The following is a 17,585-nucleotide window of genomic DNA, read 5'->3' as shown; positions in this document are numbered from 1 at the left end:
TCTATTTAGTAGGGTCCTAAAATTCACAACTTATTGAGAAGATCAAAACTGATGCCAATTTTTATATTAAAAAACACTATACAAAATGTGTTGCCCAGAAGTCATATCATTATGTTTTGGGGCTCATTCTTTTTCTCTGATAACACATCTTATACTTGTAATACAACTTAATTAGAAAAAGTAATCTAATCCCTAACTTCTCAAATAGAATCCCTGGCACCCTGGAGGATGGATCAGCGGGTGCAGGCAACGGCAGGCTAACTGTGGTACATCTTGCCATTGCGCCCATTTTACTTCTAAGGTGGGGGCAGGTTCTTTTTCTTATCATTATTAGAATTTTTGATAGTATGTAATTTAAAATGATTTTTTATATTAAACATAAGTATAACATTAAGCAGAATATATAACTCACATAAATTTACAAGATAATACATGAGATGTCGTAGAAACTTTCAGCTTGAGATACTGTCTATGACCCATAACCTCTGACCCACTGAGATATGATTTCACCCCCTCTGCTATAAGAATGATGTAGTAGATAAATTTTAAAAGGATTTTTTTTTTTGAGAGAGAGACTGTACATGTGTGCGCATGTGAAAAGGGCTGGGTGGGGCGTGGGTTGGGGAGCAAGGGCAGAGGGAGAGGGAGAGAGAGAATCTCAAGCAGGCTCCAAGCCCAGCAGAGCCCTACACGGGGCATGACCCTGAGATCATGACCTGAGCTAAGACACCCCTGAAAAGGTTTTTTTTTTTTTTTTTTTAAGATTTTTTTTAAGATTTTATTTATTTATTTGACAGAGAGAGAGAACAAGCAGAGGGAACAACAGAAGGAGAGGGAGAAGCATACAATCCACTGAGCAGGGAGCCCAAAATGGGACTGGATCGCAGGACCCTGGGATCATGACCTGAGCCGAAGGCAGATGCTCAACTACTGAGCCACCCAGGCGCCCTAGGGATTTTTCTACTTTATAAAAATTCAAGGTGCATATCAAACCTGAGGAGACTCTATTAATAAGATAAACATTTTCCCTCAAATATTTATACCTTTTATCTAGCACTTTTGTAATCTATTTTACACTTAACCTGGTGTTGAGGCATCAAATAGCTTTGTGAGATAGATGACAGATAAAGAGATATGGTACTAGTAATACTATGATAATACCACAGGATAGACAACCACCAGAAACAACGGCACTCTCCCTGAGCATTGTTTTCAAAAAAACTAGGAAGTTGTTTTTACTGGAACACCCAACTTGATGGATAACAGTTTTAGAATTCTTTTTTTTAAGTCGGTTCTATGCCCAACATAGATTGTGAGGAAGATTGGACCAAGATTGAGGATTGCGTGCTCTACCGACTGAGCCAGCCAGGCGCCCCTTAGAGTATATCAGATGAAATCTTATAAAGAATGCATATTTACCTGTTTAATAATCTTTTCCACATAAATATAAGTTTTATATACTCCTTCTGTAGGATCTCCAGAGTGATCAATGATCTGGAAAAAGAAAGAAGTTTGACAAAAACATGAAGAAAACAATAGTAACAGGAGGGGGTAAATACCTCTACAGAACTTATATATCAGGGATTATTCTAGGTACTTTACACTATTAGCTCATCTGTCCTCACAACAAGCCTATGCGGGAGACACTATTATTATTATTATTATTATTATCCATTTCACAGAGAAGGAAACTGAAGCATGTTATGTAACTTATTTGAGGTATCAGGAGGGATTTATCATGAACAATGGGAACAATGTCACAATAAAACAAAAAGTATACTTTTTTTCTTATGTGTCCAAATTGTCTTATGTACTTCCATGCCACTCAATATATATAACCTTCAAAATACATCAAAATCAATTTTTATGAGAGTAAGGCTATAATTCTACAAAACAAAAGAGCAAAATGGTACTTGGCTATGTAAAACAGTAATCTTCTGGGGATCCCAGGTGGCTCATTGTGTTGGGCCTCTGTTTTCGGCTCAGGTCATGATCTCAGTGTCCTGGGATAGAGCCCCGCATTGGGCTCTCTGCTCGGCAGGGAGCCTGCTTCCCCCTCCCCCTCTGCCTGCCTCTCTGCCTACTTGTCATCTCTCCCTCTCTGTCAAATACATTAAAAAAAAAATCTTAAAAACAAACAAACAGTAATCTGAGTTTGCTGAAAGAAGAATGCCCTACCTGCAGAGAACATGTACTTTGCTAGTAAGTGATTAGTACTTGATAGAGTAAGGCAATGGTTTTATGAAGCACATCAAGTGAACCAGAATAAGTTCATCCTGCATTTACGTTTATAATCATGGTAGATCTTATTTTACGCCTATTTCTATAAAATAAATTCATTCTTCTAGTGTTTTAATTTTTAAAAGACATCTATAAATAGGATAAAGATCAGAAAAGAGAATCAGTTTCTTTCCTCTTGGGGTCTATGGACTAGGCTCATACTAAAACAATTAAAGCAAAGAATGAATGGTTCTGGAGATTATAAAAAGGGTGTACTTTTTTGTATTAGGTTTTCTAAAGTTATACTGGTCTTAAGCTTTTCAATACTAAATGATGTATAAAAATGCTTGTATTCATATTTGATCTTATTTCTTGAATGAGTACAGAGAAATAAAAACAATGTCAAAATCTGAGTTATTTTCAACTGTATTTTTTTTTTTAAGATTTTATTTTTAAGTAGTCTCTTCACCCAACATGGGGCTTGAACTCACAACCCTGAGATCAAGAGTTGTGTGCTCTTCTGACTGAGCCAGCCAGGTGCCTCTCAACTGTATTCTTAACATTAACTGTAAGCATTTTCAAGTAATCTCAGTAGCAGTAAGGCAAAGCCTGCAACTCAGTTCTAAAAATTATCCCACCATGCATTTAGGAATAATCAAATCTCTCACATTCATCATTACTGTTTTGTCTTTCCCCATGCTCTTAGCAAAGGTTACTATAAAAAGGTTCTTCCTTACATTGATCCTTGGTCAACAGTAGACAGAAGAACTCCATACTTAGGGAAAAAAAGGAACAGAAAAAAATCTGATTTGTCCACTCACATCATGTCCTTTGCAGCTGTGTATTGTTATTTATTCCTCTCTTTTTCTCACAGTCCACAACTAAGTCTATTGGCTCTGATGTCAAAATTTATCCAGATTCCTGTTTCTCACCACCCTGGTCCAAGCCACCAGCATCTTTCACCTGGTGACTACAGGAGTTCTCCTCCCCTACCTCCAAACCAATCAATTCTCAACACAGCAGCGTAAGAACTCCTTGTCAACCCCTGGGGCTAATAACACATTATATGTTAATAAGGAAAAAAAAAAAAAAAGAACTCCTTCTCAGAATGGCATTTCTTTTGTTGCTGCTTAACATTTTCCAATGACTCAAGTTAAAAAAAAACTCCAAGTAAAAAAACCCATCTCACTCCAAGTAAAAAAACCAAGTAAAAAAAAAACCCATCTCATTCCAAATTTTAAAAAAAACAACAAAAAAAACCCCCAAAAAACAAAAACCACCAAGATTTCTAAAATGGTCTCCAAGGTTCTTTACCCTTGGCTCCCAGTTAACTGTCCTATTTATCTCCCCTCACTCACTCCCACCTCATGGCCTTTGTTCTAATACTTCCTTTAGCCAATCAAGTTCTTAAAAAAATAACCTTACAAATTTTACCTTGGCTTTGTTGGTCTTGTTCAGGTTAGAAACTTGATCAATCAATTGCTGGACGGAGTCGGAACTGACTTTCCCATCCTCCAAGCGATGATAAATTAATCGTGGTTTGCCTTCAGGATTTTTCAGAAAAGCTTCTTCACAGTCTTCCAGTAAAAGGCTAGATTGGAAATCAGTATTTCTTGTGCTACACTGCACTAGGGCAGCAAACCGTCAGTCAACCTAAGTGTCAATAATGGGACTTTACAGAGATAACAAGGGGCCAGAAGCAGTCCAGGGACAGAACAAGAGCAGCTTTCCAAAAGTGGATGTCTTATAGCTCTGTTCCAGCTTAGTCACAAAAAGACAATGTGTTTATTACCAGACAGTGAGAATGGGTACAATAAGTTCTGCATTAAATTGAGTTTTAAGGCATACAGAACTTTAAGTTTTTATATCTAGCAACAAGAAGAAAACTCTCAAAAATATTGTAAATATGGCTCAAAGTAATGGACCAGACATATGAGACTACAATTAAATGGAAACCTAATTCCATTTACAAATATATAATTTCCAAATTAAGATACAAATATTATGAACTCCAATGCTTCAAGATTTTTCTCTTCTCTAGTCCTTTAGCCTTTCTCATCCAATAAATGACTTAAATGACCTGAATCTTTATACCCAAGATACAGAAAGATCCAGAAGCAGATGGGGGAGGTTGGATGGCTAGTAAAAATCTTAACTGAGGTACAAGGTTAAAAAAAATTCTAACTTTTGGGGCACCAGGGTGGTTCAGTTGGTTAAGTCTCTGCCTTTGGCTCAGGTCATGACCTCAGGGTCCTAGGATCAAGCCCCACGTTGGATTCCTTGCTCTGTGGGGAGTCTGCTTCTCCCTCTCCCTCTGGCTCTCCCTCCTGCTTGTGGTCTCTCTCTCTCTGTCTCAAGTAAATAAAAAATAAATAAAATCTTAAAAAAAATTTCTAACTTTGCTACAGGCCACCATAACAACAGTTTTCAGTATAATTTAAATTCTAGAATAATTTTGGAAGAATCCGCCAGTGTTTTCTACACTGCAAGGAAAATTGCAACCAATTCCTCTTTCTAAAAAGCATTAAATGATGTCTGTCTAGATACACAAATTGGTGTGTGTATGCAGAGGAGAGCTATGACATGATTAGAATTTACATAATATATTAAAATACAGACCCAATACAAAACAGTGTAATATTCTATTATATAGCTCTGTGCCAATCCAATCAATCCAATATATTCTATTATATAGCTCTGTGCCAATCCAATCAATCCACAGATTTTTTTCCCTTGTTACAATTCATTCTGACTATGCTCTATATAATTTTTGTATTTTAACAGTTCTTTTGTTATTGCTTTGGAAGAAAAGTCTGTGGCCATGTGAATACCAAAGAATGGGCATCTGTTCAGGCACAAGCTCCTATTTTAAAATGACTCCCTACAGAATTGACTTGTGGAGCTCAGATGAAATCCGAGATTATGTGGAATTTGTTTCAAAGTCTTTGGTGGGAGAGAAGTAGATAGGGCTACTGGGTACTGCTCAGGGGACATGTTCCTAGACTCATCTTTTGAGAAGAATGGGGAAATCAACATGAGAGATGAAGGAACAACCTGAGAGGAATAAAAGCTCTAGCAGCCTCTGTTTATGGTGTGAAGCCCACCATTACTGCCATGCTTCTTGACAGCCAGTTAATAAACATTAAGGAAACAAAATAATCAGCAAATGGGATAAGAAAAATTAAAGCAAAATAAAGGCAAAGTAGAGGTGAAGAAATAGTTAAAATTTTACAAATTAAATTTTTAAAAAAATTTATTTACTTATTTTAGAGAGAGAGAGAGAGAGAGAGAGAGAGAGACAGAGTGGGGGAGCAGGTACAGAGGGAGAGGGAGAAAGAGTCTTAAGGAGATTCCATTCTGAGCATGGAGCCCTACACAGGGCTGGATCCCAGGACCTTGAGATCATGACCTGAGCCAAAACCAAGAGTCAGACCCTTAACTGTGTCACCAAGGCAACCCTAGAAATTAAAATTCTTACTCTTTAAGAAGAGTAAAGTATTAAAAATATAAAATAAATATAATTTTAGGTGAAGAAGACAAATTGAAATCTGCCCAGTAATTAAATATGAAAGAAATGGCAGGTAAAAGATTAAGAGGAATTTAAGATGAGGAAAATAAATGTTAAAAGTTTAAAAATAATGTACAATATTTTATTAACTAAATATGGATAAAAGATAAAACAAGACAGTTTTAAGGATTAAAGAATTAATGAGGAAAACAACAAATGACATCTATTACCACCTGAGATAAAACACTACCCAGACATTAAATAAAACAGAATATATCCTTGATAAATATAAAAGAAAAAACAAGAAAAGAAAAGGGTAAGGGAGGAAAAGAACTCCAATTAAAGGCAACCAAGTGGAAAAATTCCTAAACCTGGTTTTGGGTTAAGGTTCATTGACCAGGTGGTTCCCTGGCCCCCAGGTAGTCTCAAGGATCAATGATGGATTACACTGCAGGGTCTCTGGTAAAGCCTAGGGCTCCATGTACCTCTGTACACAGGCGAGGTCAGAGCTGGTCCTCAATAAAGACAAAGATGCCTTGGGAGGGTTAAAGCCAATCAGAGAGCAAATGAAGAAAGAAAACTTAACCTCTTATTAAACGTATTTTGTCTTCTATCTATGTATCTAGTTGGTTAAAAAAAATATTTATTTGCAGGCTAGACTCAGTGGTATAATTATATCTACATTATAAGAAAATTGCTCACTCTACTGGAATTACTGGTAAGCTCCTCAGAGAACTAAAAGTTTGGATTTAACATTTTTACAAGTGTTCAAGTAGCTCTCAATTTGTATTTGAAGAAAGAAAATAATGAAGGTGAATGTTGATTATTGAAAACAGGGGTTGCCAACTTGTTCTGTTATGGCCAGTGAGCACATACTTTAGGCTTTGTGGGCCACACACAGTCTCTGTTGTAACTACAGTACTTAATTCTATTGTCGTGGTGTGAAAGCAGCTATAGAAATACATAAATAAATGAATATAGCTACAGTCTAATAAAATTTTATTTATAAAAGCAGATCCTGACTGGATTTGGCCTGAGGGCCATAGTTTGTTATCCTTGATTAAAACGATCTTTACTTTAATAATGTTAACTTTATGACCTATCAAACAACTCAAACAGTGTAAAAATTTTAATTCTTTAAGTATGAAAACTCAAAAAGTTTACTGAATTTTGTGGATGTTTTTGATTAAAAAATGCAATTATGACTTATCTTTGAAGTTCATTTCATAATCTCAATTCTATTTATAACTCCCCTAATAAGTGACAATTTTCAGCTTACCTTGGTAAAGTTAAATGAATAAATAAAATAACTAATGAACTCTTCTCAATTTCCCATTTTCTTACAGCAAGGTATTGATTTTCAATATCTATTGGAAAATATATAGCATGGAAAAAATATCCCATTGTCTCACACATTCTTTTAAGTTTAGGTGAATAGTCCTAAAAAGAAATTAAAACAAAACAAAAGAAATGAAAACATAATAAGAGGCCAGCTTATTTAACTAAAGATCAAGTCAGCTTCATACTACTTAAGAAAGCATGTTTTAGAATAGCTTATGTTGTATATTTTTTAATTTAAAATTTAAAAATATATATAATCATATTTTACAAAAATCTTTAAGGGAAAGGCAAGGTTCCTTTAAAACAAAAATAAGAGCATAGTAACTTGGCTATTTTCTAGCTCAGAAAATGATTTATTTCATAATAAAACCTAAACCAGTGAAGAAAAATATTAGGCTATTTTCCTTTGGTATTTATTATTATAATAAATGATTTCTGCTTTATTGTTACAAAGAATAGAACACGTAAATCCATGAATCTACATAGTAAACTGCCAACCATGATATATTAGATCATTAAAGCAAACAGGTATAAATGAAAACTATTTGGTCTATAACAAATTAGCTTACTAAGTAATGATGACTTCTTATTATGCAAAGTATGAGGAATTCCCTTACCATCAGTTTGCAGTTTGGTAATAACCTATATTCAGTTAGTGAGTAGAAACTATGGTTTTCAAAATATTTTATCTTTTTACCAAAACTGAATAATATAAAAAAGGAGCACTAAATGAGTTCCTTACTCAATACTCTGGCAAATGTTAATATAGCAGGTATCGCATGTGACATGCACATGTATTTCAAATGCAGTTAGAACGGTAGTTGGCAAACTTTTTCTGTAGAAGGCAAATATTCTTACAATTTAGTAATAGTTGAGCAACTTGGATGTTTTGGCAGAGGTCTCTGCTGCAATTTATTCTGCCCTTGTAGTGTGAAGCAGCCATAGACAGTATGTAAATGATAAGCCTACTTGTGTTCTAATAAAACTTTATTTATAGACACTAAAATTTGAATTTAATACAATTTTCACACGTCACAATCATTCTTCTTTGGATTTTTTCCCAACCACTTGAAAAGGTAAAAAGCAATTTTAGCTCTGGGTCATGCAAAAATCAGCTGCAGGCCAGGCCTGGCCCACAGGCTGTTGTATGCCAACGTCTGCCTCAGGTTAACTCCAATGGCTGCCTTGAAAAATTAAAAACCATGATAAGGATTAAATTTTGTTATAACCTGAAATAGATTCAACGCTAGAGCTGGCAGATATTAACTAAAGCAGGCACTATCAACATGTGTCTTAAACACTGTGGAGAACAAGTAATAAAGCATTCAAAAGCATAACATTCCAAGGACTTAATTTGAATACACTGGTAACACTGAGCAAGATTTTCTCTAAAGAAAAGCTCTATGTTATTCCGGTTCTTTAAGACATATCATCTGGTAGGTAGTAAACTACTTGGTTTAGATGTAGTGGCATCATAAATAGGACACAATACTGACTTATATTTTAAATCAGTGAACTCAGAATTTATAAACATCCTCACCTTAAGGAAAAGATCCATTTCAGGCTGGGTTTCATCTGTATAAATGAGGTAACATCTGACAGCGTTACTCCAGAGAGAGTGTGAAAACAAGGGAGTAACTTGTAATAAACTAGCTACAGCAATATCCCAGTCATCTGAAAATAAAATTTATCTTAAGTTCATGAAAAAAAAAATCACTAGAAAAACATTTGACAAGATGATTTTTTTTTTTTAAAGTCTGAAAAAACACAACAGACAAGGTAGAATGGAATGTGATCTCACTCATGAATACTGACAGTTTCTGGAATGACATATTAGAAGGCAAACAGTTCTCTAACCTCAAATTCTATCCTTGGGAATAAAGCAATCAATGTTGCCAGTGGTCCCTGCTGGGGTACCACTGGTTCCAGTCAGATATCATGAACCTACGTTACATAAGCTGTTCAATGAGTTTGCAACTTTGGGAGAGCCTACATTTCCAGGATGCCTGTAGTTTTACCTACTTATTATTCTTGAGATATATAAAGTCAAAAAGAAACTTTAAGAACGGCATAAAATTTACTGCTATTTAGTGAGAAAGAATGTAAGAACATTAAGACATACTTGGCTAATTCAAAAGGCATAATTAAAAATTATTTTTATTTCGTTAACAGACAATTTTGTAGTTTTAAGAAAAAAGAGTGGAGCTACTTATAACACTCAGATCTGCACTGGTATTGAAATTCTCAATAGACCTTACCACTCTTTTGGACACCAAATTATATAAAAATAATAAAAATATTCCTTTGACTAAGGATATTACAATGTATAACTGAGGTTTTATATTCCATTCTGCAACCTTCTCCCACCTTTAACAGCATCAAAGACATGGAGGAAAAGACCAAAAACTACTGCTTTTCAGTTAATCTACATTAGATTCTCACAGATCAACTGCAACACCTAGAATTCAGACCAGAAGCTAAGTTTCTGGAACATGATGGGCCAGTCTGGCTGTGGAGCACCATCTGATCCTGATGGGAATCATATAAGTTCATTAGCCCTGGTCAGTGACAACACCAGTACATGCTGGTTTGGCAGTGGAAGACATCCAGAATAAAAATCTGCCCTGCTGATGGGTCTTTCTGCCAGCACACACAAGATTATAGGACCCGAACAGTCACTACCAAGGTAATTGGCAAGTGGAATGTGTTACCTCTGTTGACATTTGCAAAGGGTCCCTCCACATCTATGGAACTATGGGCAAACTCAGGGCCCCTGAAGGACTGCTGAAGCTGGATCATACTCCCTATGGAAGGTTCACTTCCCAAGGCACCTCCAGTCCAGTATTCACACTGGGTTCCAGCAGCTATAAATCCAAGAGATTTTGTCGTGTGAAAACCAAATTACTGAATGTTCAAAAAGTTATCACACATACTAAACAGGATTTCTAATTTTTAAAAAATTCTATTATTATAAATACAGCAAATTCAATGATTTTGAAAGTACTCTGTCACCAACTTCTGGCAAGTTCTAAAGTACTGGGTAACATAATTCTGGTTAGCATCTCCAAGTCAAAGAGGGGATTAAAAAGAGAAAGAGGAAATGAATAAAGAATATAATAATCAAAGTAATTGTAACAACAGAGGCAGTTAAAAATATCCCCATACAAAAATTTTAAACATTTCTAACATTATGGTTTAGGTGTCAGTGTAAAATTGGAAGGAGAGAATTTCAAAGGAAAACCAGTACTGGCACACCTGTAATTTAAGATTAGTAATTCATTAGGATGTAAGCTAAGGATGTAAAAAGTACATCTTCCTTAACCTCCGAGAGTAACAAAATGTCTGAATCAATAGGTACTTTTGAACATCTTGATTTTTTTTTTAAAAAGATTTATTATTTATTTATTTGAGTGAGAGAGAGAGAGAAGCAGACTCCCTGATGAGCACGGAGCCCTACATGGTGCTTGATCCCAGGACCCTGAGATAATGACCTGAGCTGCAATCAACAGTCAGATGCTTAACAGACTGAGCCACCCAGGAGCTCTTTGTTTTTTTTTTCTTTTAAATAAATTACACTTGACAGAATATCTACATGGCACTCTTGACTAAATATGAGTATACTAGTAATGGGCTCAATATCTGGCAAAAATAAGATTATTATTTGCAGGTCTCTGAATGTGAAATGAGTGATGTTCCCTTAAGCATTCTTTCGTCAGGTTTAAATCAAAATATGAAGAAAGGCCTAGGAGGAAATATTAATTTGTTCTTATTAACTTGCCAAGTCAATTACATGATAATAGTTTTGAAACACTGTACATTTTAACATATGTCAGCCCTGAAATAACCATTACTAATGGTTAATGTCGGGGCAGAACGGCATCCTCAAAGCCAGTAAGAATCACTTCATTTTTTTTCCCCTTAAAAGTTAGTAATAAAAGTCCTTGGATGCTGGTCAGATCCCGGTGGCTCAAAAATGCATATTAAGAGGCAATTATCAGTTGCCATATTTTAGTCCGAAATCAGTTTATAAGATAAAATGCATGGGGCACCTGGGTGGCTCAGTCTGTTAAGCATTGGACTCTTGATTTTGGCTCAGATCATCATCTTAAGGTCATGAGATGGAGCCTTGAGTTGGGCTCCACGCTGAGCATGGTGCTTGCTTAGGATTCTCTCTCTCTCATCTACACATAACTCCCCTTCTCCCCCCCAGCCCCATTCACATGGTCTCTCAAAAATAAATAAATAAATAAATAAATAAATAAATAAAACACAGTTTCCTATAAATGAGAGAGCAACTGCATTTTTCCACTGCATTTATAATAGAATCTTTTTCATTTTTCAATATCAATCACAGTTTATTAATATTTTCTTGGAACACGGTAGACCCTTTCGTTTCAGGACTCCAGGCTTTTCTTTATTTCTAGAAAAAACATACTTTACATGTTTAATTATAAAATAAAAACTTCTGAGTAGCTTATAAAACTACCGGAAGCCACTCAGCGGAATATCATGCAGATATTCTAGTGGACAGTTGCAAAGAATATATCAATATGTGGAAAAACAAGGTGACAGAGATGATGAACTGTTCTCCAATACCCATCCTCCCCTTCCTTTAGTAGCAGAATTTCAAACTTTAGGTGGATACATAACTCTCCTACTAATGTTTACACTTTCCAATCTTCCTACTTGTCGTTCTGGCCAATGGGGTTTGGGGAGTAATCTGTATACCTTTCATATTGTGCTTTCAGGGAGAGGAACGAATTCCCTTCCCTCTTCCCTTGGCTAAAATGCAGATGTCGTGGTGAGACCTGGAGGAGCTGTCTTACACCAGAAAGAGAAAAGCTATGGGGTGAGTTTGGCAGAGCAGTAAGACAGAAGGAAACCTAGCACCCTAACAATGGACTTTAGGGAAAATTGCTGTTACAACAGCTGAGAAAGAGGGAAAAGTGCAGCTCTATTTGTAAGAGCAACCAGTTTAACTTATAAAAGGATTCAGAGTTGGCTATATGATATCATTACACCTATACTGAAGGTTCAAAATATTATACATAGGAAGTAAATATACCAGTAACATCTGTACAGTTGTCATCTGAATCAGATTCTCCAGGATCAAATACTTGGATCCCCTGAGCCTGGAGCCTCTGAAGTTTGCTTTCCAACTCTCGCTTAGCTCTCAGTAAGTCCTGAATTTCATTTTCCTTGGTCTCCCTAAAAATCTTTAAAAGACAAAAGATCAATTTTGAAACCTTTTCCATCATCAAAAGGTGTCATCAACTTAACAGAAAAGTGTTTCATTCATAAAAACAATATTCATGTGATCCTGATCTTTTTTGCAACTGGAACCCACTGGAATTTGGGCAGGAGCCCTCTCTGCGGTGTGGGGCTCTCCTGTGCACTGCTGATATTTAGCAAAATTGTCCCCTTCCCACTAGATGCCAGTAATGCCTTTTCATACAAAATACCTCCAACTATTTCCAAATGCCTCTCCCCCCATATGGAAATACTTTCCTTTTCCCCCAAAATTCCATTTGTAATGCTCATTTCTTTTTTTACTTTTTCTTGAAGTGATCTCAAGTTTACCAGGTCTACTCAAAAATGTACGAAGTGCTCTACTCTGGTTCTTAGAATCTTCAGGACTCCTACATCATTCACTTGTATTTACTTACACAGCATCATATAAACTTTTAAAATGTGCTGTTTTTATTCTATGTCACTTTGGGGGTAAAAATGTAAGGACTTTACCTTGAATTGCCTTTTCACTTTATCTCTGTCATGTTCAAATGTCGCTGCCCTCTCCATTGCTTGGTATTTTGCTTCTAAAGCACTTTCCTTTTCCCGAAGTATTTTTTGGTAAGTTTTTTGAAGGGCCTGAAATAATTGACCTTGTTACTTCTAACAAAAACAGTATTCCTCCCAAATTTCACATTATCCTACCTCCATACTATGTACATATCAGAATTGTAACAATCTACTTACTATTTTACATTATCAAGAACTACATATTGCCATTTTATTCACACATGGAATAAAAAAATGCAAATATACTTGAACTGTAGTAAATGAAGATATTTCAACATTGAACTTTTAATGGAAATCAATACTTTTTCTTTGAAATACTGTGCCAAATTCTTAATCTTCCTATGCCTCAGTTTTCCAATCTGTAACAGAACAAAAAGTATAATTTACAAGGCTTAACTTGAAGGATGATTAATTCTGCATGACCATGCAGTCCTTGGCTCCGTGTCTTCTTCATTTTGCTATGCCCAGAGCCCTCCTGGTGCCAGATAAATTGAATGCCTCCGTTAAATGACCAAATGGGTTAAATACATTCAGAAAAGTTTTTTAAATGTCTAGTATGTGAGAAAGGAATCAAATGGGCTACATAAAAAAAGGGGTAAGTTAGTTAAGAAGTCAGTTTAGGCCCCAAGAGAGTATGTCCCCTTAAATTAAAATGCAATGAGGTTTTTACTTAACTTTCAAAACTACTACATAAGGTTAATGGGAGGAGCCTGAGATTGTGACATCTGTCAGCCCTTAACTGCGCTCAGCCCTGGTTGATTCAGCCTTCTTTCCTATCCCCATAAAGTGCAGTGACTGCAGGACAATGGTTTGGGTGCATGAAATCAGGTATCTGAAATGCAAAAGGTCCATTTTACATGTGCAAGTGCATCAAGACTGACCAGTAAAAAAACTGGTTAAGACAAAAGGTAGACTACTGATAAGGAGTTCTTCCCAGATAACAGTGCTAATAATACAACAGCTAGTGGGGAAGGGGGTGACTAGAATGCCTAGTCTAGAAGAAAGAAGGCTCTTCCTATCAGAAAAATCAGTCTGAGATATTTATTCATTTCCTACTGTGATGAGCCCAGGAACACCTGGAGTGTCTCTTCCACAGTTTAAAAAAACAAAACAGTAAAACCACAACCCTCAGAGAGGCCCAAAACTGATGGCACAAAGTCTTACAATGTGGTCATAGAAAAGCAATCTTTTGCTTTATATAGTATTTTGATGAGTCAAAATACATCTACTACAGGGAGCCCACGCAATAATTGTTTTTTGAGTAAATTAATCAAATGGATTAAGGGAATTTGATTTCGGCTAGGGAACGTTTTCAATCACAGCAGTTAAAATGGTGAAAATCAGGCTTCCATAAAAATTCACTTCAAGATCATTAAAACTCAAAAGCTTCATGCAAAGAAACTGAGAGGTCTGTAAAATTTAAGGGGGGGGGGGCGCGGGAAGTGGAGTTAAAAACTCCTAGGGAAAGTCGTATGAGCTGCTTCGACAGATGTCACCACAGTCTGTGCGTCTGTGTGCTCTGGGTTGACCTACTTCCCTGGAGTCCCCTGCAGATTGGCATGTGCTACTACAAGGCACTTTCAGGCTAATTGCTTCAAGGTGTGTGAATGAATGAACCAGAAATAGAAGAGGGGCGGGGTTAGTCAAGGAATCACTTTAGACCCCAAGAGTATGTAGCCTCAAATTAAAATGCAGAGCGGTTTCTATTCAACTTTCCAAAACTACTTGGGTTGGAGAGGGGACAGGATGGACGAAGGACGGAGTCAGGCGTCCAGAGTCCAGCCCGGCAGTGCGCGGGTGTGCGCTGGCCTTTCCGACTCTCAGCTTCTCCACGTCTCGGCTGCCCCAGCCGCACACCCCGGCCCGGCGTTACCTGCAGCTCGGCCCGCAGGCGCTTGTTCTCCGTGTCCAGCTTGGCCTCGCGGCGGCCCATGGACAACAACTCTTGATTCTTGCTGACCCGGAAGATCTCGTATTCCTTCTTCAGCCGCTCGTACTCAGCCGCTGCGTATTCCAGCTCGGGCACCGACGAGCCGGTAGACTTAAAGCTAGCCCCCAGCAGCCCGCCGCCACCCGCCCCGCGGGGCAGCGACCCGGGCCCTGCCCCCGCCGCCGCTGCTGCCGCGCCACGGCGGAACGAGCTGCGCAGCAGGCGGGCCTTGGGCTTCACCTCTACCGGAATCTCGCAGGCCTCGCCGCCACCCGCCCCATAAGTGTCCTCGATCACCTCCCCGCCCGCGGGGCTCACGAGCGACGACGCGGTCCCCATTACGCCGGCGACCGCCACTACTAGCCAGCGGGGTACCGGGAGGGGGCGGACGGCCGCAAACGAGGCGGGGCGGGGCAGCAAGAAGGGGCGGAGCGTGGTGGGCGGGCGGGGCGAGCCGGATGATTTGGAGCAGCAGGACGGGGCGGGGCGGTACGCAGGGCGGGCGCGACGGATGGGGCGGGGCAGCAGGAAGGGGCGGAACAGAGCGCAAGGAGGGCGGGGTGGGATGGATGGGGCGGGGCAGCAAGACGGGGCGGGACAGAATACAAGGTAGGCGGGGCGGGATGGATGGGGGAGGGCAGCAGGACGGGGCGGGATGGATGGGGGAGGGCAGCAGGACGGGGCGGGACAGAGCGCGAGGAAGGCGGGGTGGGACAGCGTGGTACTGTGGGTGCAGTACTACGCCGTGGTGGGGCGGAGCGCAAGGTGGGCGGGGCGAGCGGCGCGAGGCGCAGAGCGCAGGGTGGGAGGGGCGGGATGGGCCCGGCAAGGTGGGGCCGAGCGAGCAGGGGGCGGCCGGGCGTGTGGGGCGGCTGCCCTACGTACTGGGCTAGGGGCCGCCGCGCGCGCGGCTTTTCTCAGCCGGTTCTATCCAGCCGCAGGCCCCCTGATGAGTGCGTTCCTCGCAGTGAGCGCGGGACGGCTTGCTCCACCTTGGCGGCTTTTGTATCTGTCCTGCTGCTGCCCCTGACCCATAGCTCTTTTCCGAGGGCAGTTGAGAAAGCTGAGAAACGCATTGAGCGCTTGCTGTGTGCCTCTCGCTAGGTGTCTCCCAGTTTGCAAGTAGTTGGAATGACCATTAAGACCTAGTACCAGATAAGAAAAAGCTTTTAGACTCTACAGCCTGAGACCACCAGGGACACTCTTTAGACAAGGTGAGGTTTTTGGACTTTTTGTGACAGTGGACTCCGGAGGCCACACATCAGGGGAACTGTGGGACATCTCACCAAATAAAGGGAAAGAGTATTACAGTTATTTGGGGGTAAGGATGGGCTTTAGGTGATATGAAAACATTTAAAAGATGCGGAAACTGTTTTAGACTTTAAAGTCAGAGGAGTAGCATTGACATCTTTTCCTACCCTGTCTTGTGTTCTTGGGCCTGCAACCGGCTAACTTGGGCTACCAGGCTCTCCAGGTTTGGAGGCCTGGGACAGGGGACCGGAAGGGCTTTATTTGATTGACATTCCTGTGAGCTGGGTGTTGGTGCTCTTTGGACTTGGTAAACTGCTAAAGTTGGCCTTTTTTTCCCCCCAGAGGTACTTTTGTAAGTTCTCCAAAGACCCTTCTTCCTCTCATAATTGAAGACCCTTGATCTTCATTTCTCTTGACCCAGGCTGGTGCGGCTCTATTCAAGCTGTTGATCCCTCCCATTTCAGGGGTAAGGAATCCAATGATACATTAACCATCCTCTCTGCTCATGTGTGTTCAGGTTCAAGACAATCCACTAGCTCACTTGCCTATGAGACCTACATCTGATCCACAGGTATTACAGGTCAGGTTCCCTGGGAAGCAGACTCTGAGATGGAGATAACCATGCAAGATGTTTATTAGGGAGTGCCCTTGGGATCAACACCTGTGGAAAGGAAAAGAAGCACGTTTGTATAGCAGCAGAAGTTGAGCTTTGCTGCAGTCTCAGTGGAGGCCTCAGTCAATCTTAAGAGAGTTTTGAAGCTGGGATGATGCTGCAGAGTTCTCCTAAATTGGGGTGTAGGGCTGGGGCTTTTTACCCTCATTCCAGCAAGTCATCAGCTAGCTCTCATCAGCCAAAGCAGTCCCCGTGGAGACTGGCAGTTGAGGGCTGTTTGCTGACATCACTTCCAGTGGCTGGAGGGACAAGTCTTTCAGTCATCACAACATCTACCAGTCTTTGCTTTGAAGAACTCTGGGAATGCAGGCCAATCTCCATCATCCTTTCTCTTACCCTTTAGATTTTCATCAAGAGGGAATCAGACATCAGGCCATTACATTCTTCAAACTCCAGGAGACATAGATTAAGTCTTCAGGTTGTCTCCTGAGATTAAGGAAACCATTCCCACCATCACAGTGTCTCAGGAACTCTCTCTCTTTTAAAGTCCCTTCTGGGGGCACCTGGGTGGCTCAGTCGGTTAAGTGTCCAACTCTTGATTTTTGCTCAGGTCATGATTTCAGGGTCCTGGGATGGAGCCCCTGGTCATGTTTCTCACTTAGGGGAGTCTGCTTATTTCTCTCTTTCTCTGCTTCTCCCCTGCTCACTGGCACACAGGTGTGCTCTCTCTCTGCCCCTCCCCTGTGCACTTGCACACAGGTATACTCTCTCTAAAAATATATAAATCTTTAAAAAAAAAAAAAAAACCTTCCGATCTCTTCCAATTCTTGTACCCTCAATGTGGATCAGTGCTTTAAGGATCGTCCACCAGGTTTCTGACCACCTCCTTTGCAGAATTCTCCATTTTAATCTTTTTTTAAAAA

The 17,585-nt window shown here is 39.6% G+C and overlaps 1 protein-coding gene across 1 annotated transcript in view; it reads right to left on the bottom strand.

Moving 5' to 3' along the window:
• NPHP3 (nephrocystin 3) overlaps positions 1–15,137 on the bottom strand; it is a gene marked incomplete at its 5' end in the record, with an annotated part of 47,409 nt that extends 32,272 nt beyond the window's left edge. The window contains 8 exons of the mRNA XM_080827212.1: positions 1,420–1,494; positions 3,655–3,811; positions 7,008–7,168; positions 8,610–8,743; positions 9,781–9,933; positions 12,135–12,285; positions 12,812–12,937; positions 14,742–15,137. Of these exons, the coding sequence (XP_080683338.1) occupies positions 1,420–1,494; positions 3,655–3,811; positions 7,008–7,168; positions 8,610–8,743; positions 9,781–9,933; positions 12,135–12,285; positions 12,812–12,937; positions 14,742–15,137 (1,353 nt within the window). The remainder of the gene's footprint in view (positions 1–1,419; positions 1,495–3,654; positions 3,812–7,007; positions 7,169–8,609; positions 8,744–9,780; positions 9,934–12,134; positions 12,286–12,811; positions 12,938–14,741) is intronic.
• Between the last annotated feature and the right edge of the window lie 2,448 nt (positions 15,138–17,585).

Source organism: Martes martes, assembly GCF_963455335.1.
Source record: "Martes martes genome assembly, chromosome: 1".
Lineage (NCBI taxonomy): Eukaryota > Metazoa > Chordata > Mammalia > Carnivora > Mustelidae > Martes > Martes martes.
Note: the sequence above shows the minus strand (reverse complement) of the source record. Positions and strands in the feature narration are given on the sequence as shown.